Genomic DNA, 22,385 nt, shown 5'->3' with positions numbered 1-22,385 from the left:
AGTATAGCATGTCTTATTTCAACTGAATCCTCTAAGATAAATCTTCTAAGGAAGCACAATGTGTGTGTTAAAATACATCACAAACTTCCTTCAGCAATGTTGATAACCCTTTTTATTGTTTTTTTGCAAACATTTGTATGCATGTCGCTTTGTTCACAAGAATATTCTGAGTCCCATGAATACTGATGTGAATGTGTCCACACAAAGATTTACAAGGACTTACTCAGACTTCAATCTTGAAATCTCTTTAATTACCTTCTGTTTGATTCGAAAAGTTAGCCATCCAATTAGGAAACTGAAGCAGTGCCATGTGACCTAAGTGACCAGCTGCATTCCACAAATAATGAATAGTTAATACCCAAAGACACAGCAAGCAGTTTGCAAACAACCCATAGACATAAATATGTCAACATAGAGGTCAGCTGGTGTGAATCGGTGTAATTCCATTGAAGTCACTCTAAGTATCTTTTTCCATTCAATCATTCAGAGGCCCTTTAAAGGGACCAAGCTGAATGACTACATTTAGGGTGACCACATAGCAAGTGTGAAAAATCGGGACAGAGGGTGGGGGGTAATAGGAGTCTATATAAGAAAAAGCCCCAAATATCGGGACTGTACCTGTAAAATTGGGACATCTGGTCACCTTAACTGCATTACAGTATAGTAGTGACTGGTGTCACTAAATGAAGTCAATGGTTCTCTGCTGATTCACACCAGCAGAGGAGCTGGCTCTGCTAATGATAATCAAACAGCTTTGAGTCAAACAACTTGAACAAGTTAACAAAAATCAGTCTCTTTACAGATTATTTACAACCAGAATAAGGAGCAAAACACATTGGATAAACAATCCTACTGTGTACACGTCTCTCTGTCTCTGTTTTTTTTAAAAGATAAATAGAATGATGTGTGAAGTATGTTGTTGAGATTTCTCTCAAGGCCCTTTTTTCTTTTCACCTTCAAGTATGGATTTGAATTCTAAGATTGCTCACAAAAATTTTCTTTTAAGAATTTTCAAACCTTAGATGACCAGATTTCATTCTGAGCTATTGGGCTTGCAAACAGAATTTAAAGTGAAACACAGAGTGAAACTGAGTACAGCAGAAATGAGCTTTAATACAGCCTTCGGCCTACCAAACCAATAGACAGCAATACTGCATGTGCAGAGGCAGTGTGTTCGCGATCCAACACAAGTTATCGTGCTGAATGCAGGGGTAACCGGGTGGAACTCTATGGCCGGGGTTATACAGGAGGTGAGACCAGATCAAAATGCTCCCTTCTGTGCTTAGAATCTATGAATCCATTTTACCCCACACCGAGCCTGCATTCTTCTGCAACTCTCTTAGCAGGCCTTCAGGGAAATTTCCCAACAGGGAACAAGAGAAAACCTGAGGGTCAGGAGCCACATGGGCGAGGGGCTAAAGTCTTCACACTCCTGTTCCTTCCCGGCGCTGTTCCCTTCCCGCAGCGCCTGGGTACTTGGAGGGGAGCGGCTCTGTGGCTGAGATGACAATCTGGTGCCTCCTCACAGGTGCTTTGCTCGGGATAGTGGGGAGATTCCCACTGCACAAAGGGAAGGGGAAAAGAAGGAGGACAAATAACTGCAGCAGCTAGAGCTGTGATCAACCCTGGCTGGCTGGCAACCTGTGGGGAGGGGAGAATCCAGCTGAGCTGCAGCAGCAGCAGCCCTGAAGCTAATTGGGCTTGATGCCTATTTGGGACCATGGGAGCTGCCAAAACACCTGCCCCTGGGCTCCGAAGCCTCCTCAGTTTACTGGTAGGTAAACTGCATAGATCCTTCTCCTATACGGTGCGTAGTCAAGAATTAATGATATTGTATTGCAGTGGTTGCTATTACTACTTCTGAATTACGGATTGTTCCTAATATATTCTATTTCACTAATATAGATAGGAACAGTTGGTTCTACTCTCCTCCACTCGTATGCAGAAGACAAATGGCAGAATCTATTGGAAGAAAATATTCTATTCTGCTAATATATAGGAAACTAATTAGGAGAATATGTTGCATTCTATTCCACTAAATGTATGGAACAATCATTAGAGAACACATTAGAAGACTATATTGTATTCTATTTACTGTTTTACTAATATGCAGAATATAATAGAATACATAAGAAGAATATATCATATTGTATTTTATTCTATTCTTCCAATATATAGAATAGCAGAATACATTAGAAGAACATGTTCTATCATATTCTTTTACTAATACCTAGAAAAAAACGGACTGTTCTATTCTTGTTTACAAAGTATAATATATCTTATAATATATCCTGCTGTTTTTCTGCTATATACTTTGTGTCCCATCAGTTGTGATTAATATATTCTACTTTTATTAATAGAACATAGTATGCATTAATAAAATACTATTAAGAAAAAAGAAATTCTAAAAAAATTCAGTATAACTTTTACATGTTATAAAACATGTTTATATTTATTTTATTAAGGCTATTTTATATAAAAATGATTTAAAATTAAAAAGAAAAGGAAGAGAAGATTTGGCTGGAGAATGACATTTAAAAAGCACACAAGCTGAGTTCTGTTTAAACCCAGAGCACAACTGGATTAGCTGAGTTTCTCTTATTGTTTTAGAAATAATTTCTGGGGGGTCATGTGGGAGTATAATGAACCCGTAATCTAGTTTCTGAGCATTTAGGTTATTCCTGGCTGTGATCTTTGGTCCAGAAAGTTGGAGAGACTTTCTATTTTAAGAGACCAGACTTTGTAGACAAAAATTCCTCTGTTTTACAGGATTATTGGTATGTTTTTTTCCATGGCAGGTGATATTAGTGGACGGGTGGCACGACCTGGATAACAGCGACTATGATTGCTGGCCCCTGGAAAAACCGGATGAGTATAACATGCTTGACTGTGGAGGTGAGTGGGTTCCATAGTTGCTCAGGGAAGATCATCTCTGCCTGCTAAGGAAATGGATGAGAATGTGAAAATTTAAGTAATGAGAATAATTCCTAATACATCTCAGGTCTCAATCCTAGTGGAAAATATTTCAGTCAGCAGCAACATCTCTTTCCAGATGAATTAAGTCAAGGAAAGTGGCCAGCACACATGTACTTCAGAATAAATATTTGTCTGGAGCGCATCTGTTCCAAAGGGAACATAATTAGAATGATTAAAAAAGAATGAAATCATTGTCTTCAAGCAAGGAATTTTGTTTGACATTAGAAAAAAAATAAACAAACAGCCGAAACAAAACAAACAATCAGCCCTGCATTGCAGCCAGATAGTATTTAGTACTTGCTTCAATTTTACCATGCCTGTTTCAGATTGGATGGGATTTATTTAAACACTAAGTCAAAAAGTGGAGCCTCCCCATATGTATTTTCATGCTTTAATTCCCCCCCCACCACCTCTATTCAATAGACACAAATAATGAATCTTAGATCTTTATACACCTACAAATAATACTTCGAAAGATGAGTTTCTAGTGCAAAAGAATCAGAAATGTAAAGGCTACTTGTTTGAAACTCAAAGTGTTTTTTTAAAGCGTTTAGGAGTAATCAGAAATAAGAATCGAAATGATGAATGCAAATAAGCAGTTATATAAATGCTGGAAAAGGTTAGGATGAAATGCAACAACTTCTGACGTACTGCTGCAAAGAGAAATAACAGGACCCAATACTACAAGCTATAAACTGGTAAAACTTCCATTGAAGTCTGGGTACAGACTGAAGGCTCAGGCTCAGAATGTAACATAATAATGTTAACATTGCCTCAAAGTTCAGATCAAATGGTGAAGTTCAAAGAGTATTGACTATAAACTGGATGTTCTCTACCCCGGTGTATTTCACATCTCTGTTATCCACGATTTCTTTGGTGTGCATATGTATCTATTAGTGAATAGACTTAAATAAAGGGATTTGCTGCTGTTGTGAATCCTTTTCAAGGAAATAAAGCCTTTTGCTCTAAGAAATTTATTTGACTGCTCACCTAGCTGCCATGAAATACTCTCAACCTAAACAATTATTTTACCTTTTAATGATTTGTTATGATTGTTCTTCTAATGCTGTTGACCCAAAAGGATTGTTTCTTTTATAATTAACCCTTTTATATCTGAAAAGGGAATTATGTGCAGAAACAAATCGTTTAGATTACCATACGGTATCCAAATGAAGAATATTCTGATAAAGGAAAACTCCAGTGTAATAGAAGAGAAGTTCTAATCACATCTAATTATAAGGAAAAGGAAATCACTACTGAATAGTAACACTTACTCACATGAGTAGTCGTGTTTAAGAAGACTACTTGCTTAAGTAAGGACTACTCATGTGATTAAGGGTTTTCAGGAATTGGCTCTGTGTGTACTGATTCCTATGCTTTGTTCAGTGATATACCCTCTGAGAAAGGAGGACTGTATTTATGGATTGACATAACCAAGAGATTAATAAGACTGGGACTTTCCAGCTTGGAAAAGAGACTAAGGAGAGATATGATAGAGGTCTATAAAATCACGACTGGTGTGGAGAAAGTAAATAAGGAAGTGTTATTTACTCCTCATAACACAAGAACTAGGGGTCACCAAATGAAATTAATAGGCAGCAGATTTAAAACAAACAAAAGGAAGTACTTCTTCACACAACACGCAGTCAACTTGTGGAACTCATTGTCAGAGGATGTTGTGAAGGCCAGGACTATAACAGGGTTCAAAAAAGAACTAGATAAGTTCATGGAGGATAGGTCCATCAATGGGTATTAGCCAGGATGGGCAGGGATGGTGTTCCTAGTCTCTGTTTGCCAGAAGCTGGGAATGGGCAACGGGGATGGGCATCTGGCATTGGCCACTGTCAGAAGACAGGATACTGGGCTAGATGGACCTTTGGTCTGACCCAGTATGGCCGTTCTTATGTTCTTAACTGTTACTAGCAGGAAAACAGTGTAAATCAGGAATAACTGCACTGCAGTCAGCTGCGTTACACTGGAGTGAAATTGATCCAAGTCAGAAGAGGATCAGGCCCACCTGAGCAAAGTGAGTAGGGTTTGGTCCTAAATTTCCAAGTGCTCTGATTAGTTAGCTTGCACACTGTAGGGATTTTTTTTAAAAAAAAACCATTCTTCTCCAATAGGTGTTATTTTGGAACTACCTGTACACTATATGTGGGGAAATCCTTTGGCCAGCAGTAATGACCGGAAGAATATTTGTAAAAACATTTACATTTCAATTGGATTTCTACTCCAGAACAATCTGTCCAGTTGCATGTAGCTGTAGTAGGTTAAACGAAACATGTTGACCCATAACTGTGTGTTATTTCTAGGTCTTGAGATGGCCTGGGTCCAGAGACCTCCAGAGAAGGCTGTGAGTGGGGAATTCTTCAATGTAACTTATGCAGTCTTTGCTTCAGATCACTTTTACCACTATGCTGTGCAAAACGGAATCCTCTCTTACAGGTACCACCTCCTGGTGCAGGTTTGTGTGTAGACAAGGTGTCAATGGATTAAGCTCCTGGGAATGGGTAGGCCACTGGTGTACTGAGACCACTGCCGATCACGTTGATCAATATTGTCTCATTGTTTACTTGTACTCCCTCTTTGCGTTCTCTGTGTCCATCTGCTGTTTCTCGTCTTGTATTTATATTGCAAGTTCTCTGGAGCAGGGACGACCTTTTTGTTCTGTGTTTGTACAGTGCCTAGCACAATGGGGCCTTGGTCCATGACTGGGGCTCAAACATGCTATGGTACTACAAACAATAATTTGTATTAATAATAATAATCACTGCTGCTGAATAGTTGGGTGGTGCACAGGCTATTATATTTGTTATTCATCTCTCCCATCCTCAACCCAGACTGCTTGTTTCATCCCACTATTACGTCTTACCTTTTACATACTGAGATCACTGGGGCATGGATATGTTTGTTCAGTGTCTAGCACACTGGGACCCAGCTTGGTTGTGGCCTATAGGTCTCAATATGAATAATAATACCAATAATAATTGTTAATGCACAACACACACATTAACTACAGTATGGACCCAGGCCTGTGCCTGTTGAAGTCAATGACAAATTTCCGATTGACTTCAATGGGGCCAGAATTTTCCTAATGTATCTAGATCAACACACTTACAGAAACTTCTACAAATGTAACTTTGTATAATAAGGCAAAATCGAGGGATTAACATGATGCCATTGTAATGACAAGTATTAAAGCTAAGCAGCTTGTGACATTGGATCACTGAAATGCATATTTAGGCCCCAATCATGTACTATGATCCATGCAGAGCAATGTAGGATTGGGGCCTTAACCTCATTTCACCATTTTCTATGTTGTTTTTAGGTATTTGGTGGGTTAAAAAAGATGGTAAATGCAAAAATTCAGATTACACAGAAAATGTTCCCGTGCCCTCCTACGTGTTCATTTTTACAAGATCTGATTTGTGAGAGTAGTTCTTCAGAGAGAATAGTTTTTACATGTTCTTTAATATTTAAAGCTGATATTCAAGATTGTTAGGTGGGGAGGAATTTTGACAGCATAGGCGGCTTTAATCATGAAGTTGTATTTTGTTCATGTGGGTACTGAGGGCTTTTGCATAAACTTTAGTAATGATCTGTAATAATAATGGTAAAACTTTTCTTCATTTTCCCCAAAATATTCATAGCTATAATGTCATAGCAGTAAATTATAGCATTGTGATGATATAGCCATAAAATAAACTTTCTTCAATAGCTGGAAATAGGATTATTGCTACAGTCTTTCCAATGGGACTTGTGCTCCTATATCATTTAGGAACGCTTGAAAATCTCACTCTGAATGCATTAATAATACACACAGGTATCAAACACTCAAAGACAGGACCCTTAGGCACCAGTTCAACAAGACGCCTCTTTTTAAATAGGGAAGTAGTCCGATTAGCATCAATGGGATGCTGCCTTGCTTAAAGTACCTGATCCCAAGGCCATTGGAGTCAACAGGAGTCATTCTATAGAATTCCCAGGGCTTTGGATTGGGCCCAAAATGAGACAAGTACTTAAGCGCTTCGCTGAATGGAGATCTTAGAGTTTAGGGGTAAAATGTTAAAAAATGCGCAAGGGCCAGATTTTCAAAAGTATTTAGGTGCCTGAAAACACAGATAGGTGGCTAGTGGGATTTTCATAAGTGCCTAAGCAGGTCAGGCGTCTAACTCCAAGTTAGGAGCTAGGGGAAGTCAATGTGAGTTAGGTGCTTCAGCACTTTTATGAATCCTACTAGCCACCTAACTGCATCTTTAGGTGCCTAAACCCCTTTGTAAATCTGCCCTTAAGACACTCTTGAAAAATTTACCCTAGGTGAACCTTAACTCTGTCTCTTTAAAATGTATTCTCCTTTTATAACACTACTAATTACTTGTCAGTTAACACAATTTGTAATAGGATAAAAACTGTTTTTTTAAATAGAGCTTTGAATCCAGTAACAGTACACTATATAAAGTCTTTAGATTTTAAGTCTCAGTCATATCTACAAAGTAAGCCACACTTGAAAACAATCAGTTACGTTGTTTTGAAGTAAAGAATGTTTACAATGGAATGCCCTGAAGTTCAGACAGACAATCACTCATTTGAGATGGTGCAGAGACTATAAGTAAGATGGACATCATCAGAAGTGGCATTAGGATCTGAGCCAGGGTTGTGCGGCCAAGATACCCCATCTGGTGGTGTTGTCAGGGTGGAGGGCCAGGTTGAGGTGATGGCAACTGCTGGAGGATTAACAGCTGCCAGACCTTTTCTGGACCAGACGATGGCCCAGTTGATAGCAGAGATCCATCGCTGTGGGGTTATTTCCACACACAGCAAAACAATATAAAGAAATAGCAATGTGTCTCCTGCTGTGTATATCTGTGCAGTGTAAAGAACAGGACTTCATTACATGCCCGTTAAAATTTTTTAGGAATGAGAAATGAATATAAAATTATCTTTGTATTTTAAAAAAATGGTTAGCAATGCTGCAGCAGCCAAGAAGTTCTGTGAAGAACAAGAGTGCCCTTCCAACTGGAAAGATGCAAATGGAGAGAACTGCTGTGTCCATCACGCTAACATCCACTCCTGCCCTTTGGCCTTCATGGTTAGTACAATTGGTGTGTCTGTTCTGCATGCTAGATGAGACACTTTAATAGCCAGGGTCAAAATAATGAAAAATGGGGGCCTAAAATTAGGCTCCTAAGTCCATATTAGGGCCTGATCCAAAGTTCATTAAAGCCAACAGAAGGACTCCCATTGATTTCAGCAGGCTTTGGAGCAGGCTGCTAGAGACCAAACGAAGAGCCTGATTTCCAGAAGTTCTGAACATCCAGCTGTTTCCATTAAAATCAGTGGGAGCTGCTCAGTGACTTGCAGAGTTGGGCCGTATATGAACTGGTTTTATCATATTTGATCAAGGTAGAAAAGAATTCAAAGGCCAGACAATAAGCTCCTGATGGCTGACTTTGCACTGGAAGCAGAATTCATCCATTTCTTCTGGACTCTGTTAGAGTACTTGTACTCAAACATACTGGGTGAAATCCTAGCTCACGGAAGTCAAGGAGGGTGTTTGTGCTAAATTGCAGAGGGGGACAGTCTGTTCCTCTTCACTTTGTGTACTTAACATATTTAAAATGGTGGCACCGGAATGACGTGTTAGAACAGTTTAGTCTGTTTGTATTTACGGAGGGCCAGATAGTACCCATAGGACCTGAAAGGACAGGAAGTTCTACAAGATTCCACTCATAACATTTTTAATGTATTCTTTCAGCAGGAGAGAAGGCTTCACAGGGGAAAGCACATGTCTAGCCCATGAATCACGTTCATCTCACCCAGCTGCATCTTGTGTCTTCACAGCAGCTGCGGCCCTGCTCCTTGCCAGCACAGCTCCATTGGAGCCACTCTGTTAGGGGTTCCCCGGCTGACCTCAGAACTTCCCCTTGAAGGAAGGGGGCTACAGAAATATCATCCAGCCTGTGGCTGTGTAATCTTTTGGCTGGAATCTCCACTGGCACGGCACAGCACAATATGCATCCTGGCAGCATGCCCAGTCCTCCCTCAGTCTGCCCACTGGCTGCCATGTCCCTCAGGATCACTCCTGTGTCCGCACACCACCCTCTGTGGGAAGAGAGAGGGTACGCTGTTGTGGAGGTGTTGTCACAGATCCTTGTGGGGAGGGTGAGATCAGTGAGTGATTCTAGTGCAAAGGCACCACCCCGCCTCTCACTTTTAAAGTTGGAAATATTTTTGAGCTTTCCTGCTTAGACAAGGCAAGCCTCTATAAAATAGCCCCCATAGAGCAAAATTGCTGCAGGAAAGTGGGTTCGTGCTACTGAATGGATAGTTACAAATAAAGCTCTTTCCATTAAGCAGTAGCTTTCAATATGGTGTCATCTTTTCAGGTCGGTTTTACCTCAGCTAGCATGAGCAATCCATTTCTTTTTTGTGTACTGTATTTTAAAGTGCGTGAATAGAAATGCGTGAATACATATCTGAAATTTAGCAATCAGGATTATGCCATTTAAAAACCCATGATCCTCAGACAGCCATTATAATTCGCAGTGCTGCAGCTGCTGGGAAATTAAAGTCTATTCAATCTTAATGAGAAATGCTCTGGAAATAGGAACTTTCATGAAAGAAACACCATATCCCATAGTTGTCAAAAGCAGAGCTGCAGTGAATCTACCATGTAGAGAATAAAAACTTGTGGATGAAATTCTACTTTTAGTTACAGTGAAATAAATACAGAATAACTCCATTAACTTCAATAGATTTACTCCAGATTTAGGTGCCTAAATGAGATGAGGACAGAATATGGCTCATGGACTTTAAGTGAGTGAGAGTTTTGTGGAATTTTAAACTGGACTATCAGTCCAGGTGCTCCCTTCTATTTGTTTGTGTTTTATTTTAGCACACAATAGTGTCATTTATGATTGAGCATTGTCATAATGAATAATATGTTGCTAGTTATTGGAATAAAGCACAAGGCCCCCAAAGAGTACTAAATTTAAGAGTATTAAGGCCTGGAATTTTCCTTGTTTTATTATCTATTGAAATAACTGCTCTGTTTGGTAAAGGGGAAAGGTGGAATATGTGGTCCGTGGATTCCGGATGATGGCCAGATATTTACTCACACCTTATCTACAGCTGGCAAAATGAGTCAGGCAAACTGGACTGCCAAGGTATAGTACATTTACGGCATACTATGCTCTAGACCTTTTTACTAGCAGGCCAGATCCTGCAGTCCTTATATAGGAAATCCACCCACTTATTTCATTCAGCGTTATGTGCATATAAAGGCTGCAGGATAAAGGCCTGATACTGCGAGGTGCTGAGTGCTTTCAGCTCCCAACTGATGTTACTGGGAACTGAGTGCACCTAGCATCTTGTTTCCAGAGGACTGGATTATACTTCGGCTTGTCTCACTTCACTCACTTCATGACAGCTCCGTGAGGGTTGCCAACATGTATCAAAAACATTTATGGAAATAGCTGAGGCTATCTGCCCCTCAAAAGCCTTGGAAGAACATAGACTTTGCCTCTCCCAGAGGCTGACCTATTCAACAGAATTGTATGTGCTGCAGTAGGGTTGGGTAGAGTTACAGATTCCCTCATAGAGAGACAGAGGTCTTGAGTGGCCATTTAGCATCCATTCTGGTAACAATATCTCATGAGGTTTGGAGACAATTGATCATGTTACCACATGGGCTGACGGGAAGATTATAAGACCTCTATTGCCTGCGAATAGGAAGAAGGTGAAAATAAATCTAGGGGAAAAGAGATTAGATTATTGGTATTGAAAAAAGTCCAATGTATGAAATTTAAAACAATGGCTGTTTGTTTGGCAGGTAGTTTTGGTTCATGTGGGTGTGACCTCTCTCATCGCACACATCAGGGTTGGGAAAATGCAAGTTGCTCTGGAAGCCAAAACCACTGTGCTCCCTGCAGTAGGTATGGTATGAAATAAAGACTTCTCGTATGTTAAACAGGAATTACACAGCCCTTCCAATTGTATTGATAGGCTAGAAAAAGCACTCATAGCCCCTTTACAAGTGAATATATCCCATCAAATGTTTCTTCAATTCTTTTTCAAACCATCTGAAATCTCTAAAGTTTCTCCAGCTTCTCGTTACCTGTGTAGGAAATGAGAACCGTAAAAGGCTGCACTTGGTCAAACAGCTGAAATCAAATGCCAGAACCAGCAGCTTCAGGCACTACAAGGCTTATTGGGGTGTCATAGGGATGCAAAACTGTTCTACCACATGGTTTCTTTCTAGTATATGGACATTCATCATCAGACATGAAGCAGGCTAGCCTGAGGCATGACAGCTAACTTGCAAACACAAGTGATCCCTGAGCCTGGTGCTACTGTTCATATAAACCTCAAAAACACTGCCCAATGTAGTACTCTTGTGTTCATTTTAATATCATTGTTAGGCATTCAGAGACCTCTGTGATGGGCATGGTACTGGAATGCAGATTACAATGGAATAGACCTGAAGCAGGCAGAATTATTACCAATTTTTTTCCAAAACATTTTGGTAGTTAGGAGATCTGTGCTTTCGCTCATCTCAGTGGCACTAAGTTTTCTCTTGCTCGAGAATCTGAGGCCTGGTCTACACTGTGGGGGGGATCGATCTAAGATATGCAACTTCAGCTACGAGAATAGCGTAGCTGAAGTCGACGTATCTTAGATTGACTTAGAATCACTTACTTTGTGTCCACGCTAGACGCGATAAATCGATCCCCAATAGATCGATCACAACCCGCCGATCCGGCAGGTAGTGTAGACGTGGCTGAGGTACAGCATTCTAGTAGTGATGATCCGTGAGTGAAATACAGACCCCATTGGAATTAATGGAAGTTTTGCCATTGACTTTCACTCTAAAGTATCTAAAGAAATTCCCACTGGGATTATGTTTTAGTAAATGAAATGAGAAAACAGTGATTTTTTTAATGAAGTTACCATTTGCCATTGGCCTTATTGCCTACAAAACAAAACAGACAGCTATTACCTATCTTTCATCTCTTTGAACATCTCATCTGTAAAAATCATGTCTTTCAGGGATACTTTTCAACTTTGTGAGCATTTGCTGATGTTTGGCTTCTCAAACAGAGACACTTCCATATAGATTACATTACATCTGATATCGGTTCTAATTTTCATGAGCATTTGTTTGAAACACCTCCTAGCATGGGTTGGTTTGTTCATTTTGCCTGAAGTTATTCACACTAGTGAATACCAGTCCTGCTGATTGAAAGGAAAGGGGGAAAAGATGGCTTTCTGTTCTCCTGACCCCTAGGTCTCCCAAGGGTTAGGCTGAGTATACAGAGTAAGGGACAGTCCCTTCTCTTCAAGAACATACAGTCTAAACAGGCAAGACAGGCAACGAGAAATAAACAGACAAAAGGTAACAACCAAGCAACCCATCTGCAACAACATGGCAAAAGCACTGATGTCCACGGTTAGTCTAAGGTCAGTGTATGTTTTGGGTCCCTAGATTACATTTAAAATCCACATCTTTCAACTGCAGCACAAAGATCCTAGAATTCCTCAAAACCTGTTCCTTCAGATATTTTGTGGCCTCTCATGGGGAGCCCCAGCTCAGGATCCGTATGTATTTGTTACTGAATTGAGTCCTAAGAGTGGATAGAGCTATTTTCATGTATTTTGCTCTCTACATCCCTTTTTGCCCAGTCTGCGGAGATGGTGTTTGTGAAGATGGTGAAGACTGTTCCACATGTCCGGCTGACTGTGGGGAATGCCCGCTGACAGCTGATGCGAGGATAGCAATTGCCTTACCAATATGTTTAGTCTGTGCTGGCTTCATTCTGACAATAGTGGTAAGTGTCAAATGAAATCTTCTTTCTCTTCTTTTATTTCCATCATGGTTCCTTCATTATTTTATTGTTTACAACACAGCTTTTTACAAGCATAAGAATAGGTTCTCTGCTAGACACAGAACCCCCTGGGTAGATCCAAGGGGGAAGAAGAGAAATGGGAGGAAAACTTGCATCTTGATTCTGGGGCCCATTCTACACCAGTCCTGGTATAGTTTAGAGCAGGCCCACATTGCTGGAGAATGGCTCACAAGGGGCTGACAGCTAGGAGCATCCCTTCTCTGTAATGATCCTGGCATGTCTGACTGTGCATCCTAACACCAGCTGGTGCCTCTCCTCAACTTAGGAGATCCAGTCAGTTTCCAACCCTGGGGTTTTGTTTAGTAGTAGTTAATTATTATAACAGACTCACTGGGGGAATACAGAAAGGAGTGTGTGTGTATAGAAGGATAGATCAATATAAGGAAAATGCTTTGTGATCCTTTGGGATGGAAAGTGCTGGATAAAGAAAAGAGGATGTATTAATTTTACTTACTCTTTTACTATATTTCTGCAGAATAGGCCTTTCTATTGTTTGCATTCATATAGATTCCTTTGTATCTGAAGGTACATAAATTAATTTCTGAACATTATGGAAAGCTGTTCCCAGGGAAATATTTTCAGATGTATAGTCATGGTATTGATTGTGTACATCATGAATAACTTGCTTGGTTTTAACCCATAAGAGCATTGGCTCTTTGTTATGGCAAGGATCACTTCTCTCCTCATGTCACACTACTGTGGTTGAGATATCTGGAGTGCTCAATCTAACACCTCCTGGTTAATTGCAAGGGAATGAAGACAGAATGCTCTTGCTCAGAGGAAGAAGGATGATCTTATGGTTAAGGCACTGGGTTGGGATTCAGTTCCTCCTATCATACACTTCCTATGCGAACTTGGGCAAGTCACAGTCTCTGTGTGCCTCAGTTCCCTACTTGTAAAATAGGGATAATAGGTACCTATTTCAAGAAGCTCTTGTGAGAATAAATCTAAAGTCACAGCCCTGGGAGACACTTAGATACTACCATGCTGAAGGCCATATAATTAGATAAAACTGTGGAATTAGCTTCCTGCTTCAGATTGCCACAGCCCAGATCTGTTACCTTTCCAGTTACAATGCAAGACCTCTTTGTTCTTGCCAGCTTTTTCTAGGGGCAAGAGAGAAATTGCTGGGAAGAGCATTGAGAGACTCTGGATGGGAACTGGAGAGTTGTGACTACTTTTCTGAAGGGCATTTTCATGGAAGGAAATTGTTGTTCCATGTAAATGTGTCCAGAGTCTCTGGTGGGCAGTGGAATATTTTACTTTCTAAGATAAAACACCCCAATGTAATGAATTAATTAAATAATAGAAAAGTATCAGTTACACAGCTGTTAAGCCTCTTTACATGTTGCAGTATCAAATGTATTAACATAAAGTAGACTTGATCCTGCATGCCTTCCTTGGACAAAACTCTTATCACAGTGAGAGGGTCGGTATGTGGAGTACAGCATTGGACCCTTGAACTATTGCAACTAGATGAGCATCTTGAGGTTTCCTAAGCCCATTACAGTGGGCCAGTTCTCCTGGTGGTGCAAATAGGCATTGCAGAGGTCCACCAGGAGGATCTGACCCCACGTGTTGATTCAATGTCGGTTTGTTACTCAAACATTTTTATTGAGGATCTTCCAACATAATACACATCAGGCGACTTCACCTTCCATTTCCCACTTCTTTGCAAGACAGGCTGGAGTTCAATCAAGCTCCTTCAACCAGATTTCCGTGGATAACTTTAAAGTCATCATACCAGTTAGGGAAACAGCTAGCCCCCTTCTCACTTATGCATGTATTAGCTGTGAGTCTCCAGAATAAACCTAATTTACCTATTGTCTCAGATATTCTTTGTTTTGCAGGGATTATGTTGTTTTTCCTCTTATGCTGGAGTGCATGCTAAGTAGCATCTACCTAGCTTCTGCAGGTAGATGCTACTTAGCATTCTCTGCTGCTTGTTGCTTAGTCCATGTATAAACTTGTTTTTACAAACAGAGCTGGAAAGATCACTTGTATCCAGTTTTCAGCATACAGCAAGATCATAATGCTCCAATGATCCTCTCTCTCATATGGTCTGATCCAGCCCCATTAAAGTCAATGAAAGGATCCCATTTAATTCAATGGGTATTGAATCAGTCCTATCATCTTTGTTTGATTATGGTCCTTGCACATGAAAATACATCTCCTTTTCCTGAAAGCGTAGGCTGATTGAAATCAGTGGAAAGACTCCCATTGATTTTCTGGGCTTGGAATCAGCCCCAGAGCTCTCCCAAAATTCTGCCACCACTTCCCAAGATGTCACAAGAACTCTTGTGTTAATTGGGTTTTTGTTACTTGTCATCCATCCAATGCGTGCTGTTGAAGGTAATATTAGATGGATAGCAAAATGCTGACCATCTAATATTTGTGTTTAAATTGTCTTGTTATTTTATCATAGCTAACCTGATCTACAGACAAGCATGTGCTTGTATAAAATGGGTTTATTGTACTTGACAGCTTTTTGGTACATCAGTTATTAGACGTACATCTTATTTATAAAATAGTGACAGTGTCCCATCTAATGTTATGCAAGATACAGTACTTTGTGTAATAATGTACCATCTAATTTGCTGCTCTGGGGCCTGATGTTGATTGTCACATACTGTATAACCAGTAACTGCTGCTTATCTGGGGGTGAGGGGGAGTGGGAGGGAGGGGAGAATGACATTTGTTTACACATTGGATGTTTCCAAGATGTGAAGTGACGTTCACCACATCGCTGGGTAAGAGCTGGGTTCTAAGTGCAATGCACAAAAATGCAAACATGGACTGAAACTATCAGACTGTCTACTACAAAATGTCATGTTCTTTAGTCTTCAGAATTACTGATGTTTGTATTTTGGTGTTTGATCCAGATCCGTTACTTCTGAGTCAGTCAGTAAGACGTTGAGAGAGGATGGAGGCTAAAATGGTGATTCTTGTTCAGACACCTGTAGATTTTCTATTTGAAAATATCCATACAACTAATCATTGATTGGCTACCCTCATCCCTAGTGCAACTCCACTGAAGCCAATAGAGTTGCCCCAGGAATGAATTTGGCCTGTTATGCTTTCTGCAGTGGTTTCAATACCAGAAGCAAAAGATGTTTTGGGATGAAAGCTGGATTATAGACTTCTCCCACATCAAACAAGGTTAGTAAATGCTGTAATTTTGATGCTCTTATCCTGTTGTGTAAATGAAGCACACGTGGAAATATATCCATATTTCATAAGGGTCTGACCTGAAGGAGGAGGATCTATCTTTGCTAAGTGCCTCTCACCACAGCATCTGTGAGCTGATCACTGGAGTTTTCCTTTAAGGGTGTTATTTTAACTTGAACCCTTTGGCTTTGGCTACACTCGAGAGCTTACAGGGTGCAGCTGCACTGACTCTTACAGCGCTTCTAGTGTAGCTGCTCTACATGGACAGGAGACAGAGCTCTCCTGCCGACACAGCGCTGTCCACACTGGTGCTTAGGTCGGTGTAATGTATGTCACTCGGGGGTGGGAGGGTGGCTTATTCACCCCCCGAGTGACATAAATTATACCAACATAAGTAGTCGTGTAGACATAGCATAAAGGTCAGGGTTTCCCCCCCCTACCTCCCCCTCCACACACACGGTTTGGGGGCTTTTTTCCTATAATTTATGGTGATTTACAAATAAAAGACAAAGGAACGGATCAAAACTACATATTTCCAGATGGGATTTATGTGAAAAGGGGAACAACAGATGGTGGTGGCCCGAGTTGCTTTTTGATCCAGCATGCTCTTTTTAAGTGACTTCAATGGAGCTACGTTGGATTTGCATAGATGTAACTGAGAGCTTAATTTGTCCCATTGTGTGTTATCCGTAGCTGAAGTAATTCATCATGACTTGAATTTTCTTCAATTTATCTAATGTGCAAAACTGTAATTATATTCGTTTTCCACCTGGACATTTTAACATTGGAGCATTACTGTACAGTTTATCATACAGTATGTACATTTGCTGTATTTACCATGTCATTTATTGCTATCATATTTTAGAGAAATATATGGGCCAGATCACTGGCTGGTATAGATTAATGTAGCTCCACTGAAGTCATTGGAACTACATTGATTTACACTAGCTGAGGATCTGCCTTTATAATTGTAGTTCTGCCTCCATAAGGTATTGCCGAAAAGGTCCCATCTGCTTTAAATATATAATATCATGTTCAGTACAAGTAAATGGGATAAGACTCTATTGCATTAATTTAGTACAGATACTTGGAGCTCTGTGTTCATTTCTAAGTAGTGTAATGAGATACCTTCATGGTCTTAAGGAACAGATATCAGGTTAATAAGGAGTCTAATTTACTAAAAGCAGCCAAGATAGTTGCGGGGGGGAGAGACACACAAAATAAAATTTATTGAGACAGACAGTAAGTGTTCAGAGAACTAATATTTTAAAATGAGTATAGTAAAACAGCATGTCAATGAAATTCACAACTGGTACTAAATTGGGAGGAGTTATGAACTCCAGAGAAGGCAGAGAAACAATGCAAAGGGACAGAGTGATTAGAAGCATGGGCAGAAAACAACAAAATTAGAATCAGCCTGGAAGAATGCAGAAATGGAAACAGGTATTCAGTGGGAGAAAGAAGCCTGGAGGGAAATCAAGCTGAAAGAGATCTAGAGCTAATAATGGATAGCCGATTAAAGTGAGATGGCCTGAGTTTGCAATGGGATATAGCAACAAAATGCCAATGCAGTTCTGAGTTGTTATGTCCCTGTTCCATGGCATTATGCTTCTGCATAAAAGTGTCTCTCTCTATAGCTCTGAGGTGACCTCAGCTGGGATACTGAGTTCATTTCTGTGTAACCCTTGACTAGAAAGATTAGCAGTAGACAGAGTTCAGAGAAAGGAAACAAAAGCAACTAGGTGGCAGGATAGACTGACTTTTTTTGGAAATATTTGAAGCGTTAGAGATATATTGAGAGAAGGGTAGAATGATGTCTAAGTGAGACCATATGTCTAACAGACAGACTTGGAGTGTAAACATCACGGCAAGAAGGCTGTTACAGTAACAGAATGAAATCAAGGAAGGGAATATTTAGGTTGAATACCAGGAAAAACTTTGTGACAGATCTATCAGGCAGTGGAATAATCACCCATTGCACGGGCACATTTAAAATGAAACTTGGCAGAATGCTAGTAAAGACACACTGGAGAACATTCCTGCATTGGCATGCAAATTAACTGGAAACCTAACAGGTCTCTTCCATTTCTAGATTCAGGTATTGTAGGGCAGAATTCATATCTACTTATAATCCCTCTCTCTGACTATCTCTACAGCTCTCATCAACATAGGATCCAATCTGTGTACATTTTTCCATGAGTCAGTCTAATCTGCCCCCTATGTAGTTTCGTTGCTTTGAGCTGGACAAAAGGCATCACCTTCCTCCCCCCCCACCAAAAAAAAAAGACATGAAAAATGTTGATATTCTAGATTTTTCAACCAGCTGGATTGTTGCTTTGCTTTGAATTTCCTTTAATGTCAGAATCACTTCCCACAATAATAAATTTAAATTCTTCAAAGAGTCCTAAATAGATTTGTAACATCATAGGTTTGGGAGTTTTTTGTACTGTCTCTTCCCTTATTGGCTTTGTCCCTTGCATAAAATGACACTCACTGTGTTTGAAATTGTTCCATTGAGGGCTGACAGTTTGCCTTTGCTTTCAAAACTGACTTCAGCTACTGATGTTAGTGGGAGAGGCCACTGACTGTGGCTGTCAGCCACAGTCACGAGGTTCCATTTTAACAGCTGAATCCTAAAGTAAAGCATCCCTACTGCAAGCATAAATGAGCCTGCACTCTGGTGCCATGGGCAGCAGAGCTTCCTATGTTTATATGATTCAGGAGTCTTCTACATGGGCACCCGCCTATAATGTGCATCTCAATGGCTTTTTTTACTAGATCGCTTGCTACGGACTGCAATGGGCAGCATCGTTAGCGTGGCCCATGCACCCAGTGACTCCAATGCCAGCTGTATCACTGCCCTGAGTTCTTGCACAGCAGCTGTCAACTCGTCCAGGAAACAGCACTTCACCCAGACAGGGATATAGTAGGCTTATCTATCAGTCAGTCTTTGTGTTATGCTGTGTATTGTAGTTACACCCGTGCAAGAGGGAGACTTTCAGTTCTTGCTGTATTATCACCTAGAAATAATGTGAAGGCTAGTTTTCCTCTGCTTGGGCCAGGGCCAGGAATGCTAGGGGACTAACTTGGCCTTCCTAGCACACTCAGGCTGAAAGATTCTCAGATGTTTTCTATATTTGGATGCCCCTTTTCCTTCTCCTGCTGAGATTTCAATGCTCATGGGACTGAGCTGCAAACTTGGCTCTGCTTCCGAACATCCACAGCATTCAAGCTTATTTGGAGCTAGGTTTTGAATCAGGCCCATCTCTAATATGAATGTAAAACACAAATAAGCTCTTTGGCACAGAAAATTATGTACTGAACAACAGCCTATTATAATCTATGCCCTTAAACCAGCTCACAAGACTAGGAATGGCTCATTTCCTCTCTAGATCACTGGTTTGGAATACACCCCTAGCTGGTAGTGACCTACTTGTACACATAGATGTATCCATGGCTCCTAACAGATTGATGGACACTTCAACCCCCTCCACAAAGTCCCCTCATGTCCCAGGAAAGTTGCTGCCATCTCCCCTTTGTCCAGCAGAGCTTCTCTTTCTCCTTTCTTGCCCCACCCATTCTTCTTTTGTTCTCTCTCCTTATTTCCTTTTACTTTCCTTCTTGTTTTTTGCTCCTCCTACTAAGGTGGGTCATCCCCTTTCCACAATGGCTCCCCTTCCCCTGTACTCTCACTCACTGGAAGGCTGTGCTCTGGCCGGAGGCAAGAATCCACCGATGGCTTTGTGTGGCTACACTGTTATGCTTATACAACTTAGCTGAGTGCCACATGGAAGCACAGAGGAGACCTTGGACTGGCAGGCTGTTGCCTTAAAACTGCAGCCCTGTACACATGAGCTACTCTCCAGCTGGCTGCATTCAAAGTTGCTCCAGGTGGAGGGAGGGATCCAAGGAATCACCTGCTATTTTGTCCTGCCCTTTTATTAGGGGTTTGCAGCTTTCTCTGCCCCCACTGGTTCTTTCCCCTGCCCACACCACTCTCATCTACTCCATACTAGTCTGGTGCTCCCCTGCAGAAAACAGAAGACTTCACTTCTTTGATTGGGGAACATCCTAATACACACAGAGATAAATTGACCAGAGCTGCACAATTTGTAGTGATCTTTGGGTTTTCATTCCCTGCATCCCCACAGTTCCAGGATTTTGTCAAAATCTGGATGGGAACCTGGGTCTGAATTTCATGATTCAGACCCAGGTTCCCATCCAGATTTTGACAAAATCCACATCTGTGCACCTTTCCCAGAGAGCCAAAGCTCCTATATAGAGAATACTGCATACTCACCATGTGGGATTCCAGCACTTAGAAAAGTCTTTGTCTTGTTGCAGTGATGGTAGAACAGTCGCCATCAAGAAAATAAGGAAGATGACATTCACCTTGTCCAAATCCATACGCAAGGAAGTAAAGCAAGTCAGGTAAACAACGAAACCTGCACATTGGGTGCCATTCCACATTTACACCAGTGTAATGGAACCTGCCCCATCGTTACTTGTTTCCATGTTTTTCTCTCCCAAACACTGTCGAAAACATTTCTTTGAACCTGTCTGAACACGTTTCTATGCATATTTAGCTTTTCCTCTCAACCCAGTGGCAAAAGCCCTAAACTTTCCAGTTCCAAAAGGTGTAGCGGGAAGACTTAGAAAGGATGTGATTCCTGTTCATTTTCACAGAGAACTCGATCATCCCAACCTCTGCAAATTCATCGGAGGTTGTACAGAGATGCCAAACGTTGCCATTGTGACAGAATACTGTCCGAAAGGTAGCCTGAGTGATGTGCTGCTCAATGAAGACATTCCTCTCAACTGGGGCTTCAGGTAAAAAACAAAACAAAAAAAACCAGACCTGTGAAATAAGATACACGTAGCATCACCAGGTGACACTTTATCTACAATTAACATCCCTCTTCAGACAAAGTCATTGGTAGACGCAACAGTGCTGTGATGTATACCAGAGGATACCATGCTTCTGAGACACAAGGAGAAAGAGAGAGACCCATTGGTTAAGAGGATCCAAGTTTCTGATTTGGCCTGTCCCATGGACATCCTGACACCCCTGAATTTAGCACTCCCCATGTAACACCCAAACCTTTTCATCCCATCTCTAGTATGCTGCAACACCATTTTAAACCTTGGCTCCTCTTCAGCCGCCTTCCCCCCCGCCAGCCCCACAGTGGCCATCTGTACTTAGTACACTTTGATGTTCTGGTTTAAGATGAGTAAAAGAGCAGCACGGCCACATTCATGGTAGGCCAACCATGAAAAGATTAGTACAACTAGAAGTCCATCATTAGCGTTACCCATAAAAGCAGATGTACACAAAACTGGCTCAGGATTTCAAAGGAACTCCCATATGAACTACTTCATCATGTATAATTGCAAATTGTCCCTTATCCCTTCTCTCTCTGCCTTATGTTTGCCTTGCTTCTAGGCATCAACAAAAAATGGTCCAAGTTGACACGCCACACAGACTAAGAAAGTTGAGTACTTTGCTCATCTCGTAAATATCTGCACACACGGCTCAATCCTGCAAACCGCTGAGAACTCCCACAAGACGCTGTGCATTCCTACAAGGGGCCCAGGACCCTCCACTCCCATTCAACTGCATGGGAACTGAGGGCATTCAGCAACTCACGGGAGTCCTCAGCACTTTGCAGGATTGAGTCCCTGAGGACTGATTCAAAGGCCATTTAAGTCAGTGGGAGTCTTTCCACTGATTTCAATAGTCTTTGGATGAATCCCTTCCTGAGTGTCTGGTTCAGTGGAATACTAACCTCTTCATAATGATTGTGTGCCTTTCAGGTTTTCCTTTGCTGGAGACATTGCCCATGGAATGGGTTATCTTCACCAGCATAAAATCTATCATGGATGCTTAAAGTCTAATAACTGTGTGATAGACGACCGCTGGGTCTGTAAAATTTCAGGTAATGAAGAGAGATGGAAATCTGAAACATGGCCAACTACTAATGCAAGTTGATTTCACAGCCTTCACTGCTCCAGCAGGACTGTGAGCCAACGTTTTCAGGTGGAAATGCTAACTGCAGCAGCCTTCATTAAAAGGAAACTATGCCAGAGCAAACATCCCATTACATTATCCTGTCTATCCTACAATTTAACATGCGTTACCTTTTACCAATTATATGACACAAATGATGGCGTCAATCAGACCTAGCAGTATCCATGTCATTACCTATGAATTCTTTGCCTGATGCCATTCTTTGACATAAGTCAAATCCTCCTTTCAGACAATAAACACAGTGCCCTTTCACAGCTAGGTGAAAAGATGGGCTTCCAGTCTAAAGAATGAGATCCTTGGAGTGTCCC

General features: G+C 41.0%; 1 protein-coding gene across 1 annotated transcript in view; it reads left to right on the top strand.

Moving 5' to 3' along the window:
- Nucleotides 1-1,720: 1,720 nt before the first annotated feature.
- LOC140911971 (atrial natriuretic peptide receptor 2-like) overlaps nucleotides 1,721-22,385 on the top strand; it is a 39,245-nt gene continuing 18,580 nt past the window's right edge. Inside the window, exons 1-12 of the mRNA XM_073346128.1 lie at nucleotides 1,721-1,774; nucleotides 2,799-2,895; nucleotides 5,289-5,421; nucleotides 7,942-8,065; nucleotides 10,038-10,142; nucleotides 10,808-10,910; nucleotides 12,658-12,803; nucleotides 15,968-16,040; nucleotides 18,828-18,975; nucleotides 20,394-20,480; nucleotides 20,736-20,879; nucleotides 21,864-21,985. Coding sequence (XP_073202229.1) covers nucleotides 1,721-1,774; nucleotides 2,799-2,895; nucleotides 5,289-5,421; nucleotides 7,942-8,065; nucleotides 10,038-10,142; nucleotides 10,808-10,910; nucleotides 12,658-12,803; nucleotides 15,968-16,040; nucleotides 18,828-18,975; nucleotides 20,394-20,480; nucleotides 20,736-20,879; nucleotides 21,864-21,985 — 1,336 coding nt within the window. The remainder of the gene's footprint in view (nucleotides 1,775-2,798; nucleotides 2,896-5,288; nucleotides 5,422-7,941; nucleotides 8,066-10,037; nucleotides 10,143-10,807; nucleotides 10,911-12,657; nucleotides 12,804-15,967; nucleotides 16,041-18,827; nucleotides 18,976-20,393; nucleotides 20,481-20,735; nucleotides 20,880-21,863; nucleotides 21,986-22,385) is intronic.

Source organism: Lepidochelys kempii, chromosome 5 (genome assembly GCF_965140265.1).
Source record: "Lepidochelys kempii isolate rLepKem1 chromosome 5, rLepKem1.hap2, whole genome shotgun sequence".
Classification (NCBI taxonomy): Eukaryota; Metazoa; Chordata; order Testudines; family Cheloniidae; genus Lepidochelys; species Lepidochelys kempii.
Note: the sequence above shows the minus strand (reverse complement) of the source record. Positions and strands in the feature narration are given on the sequence as shown.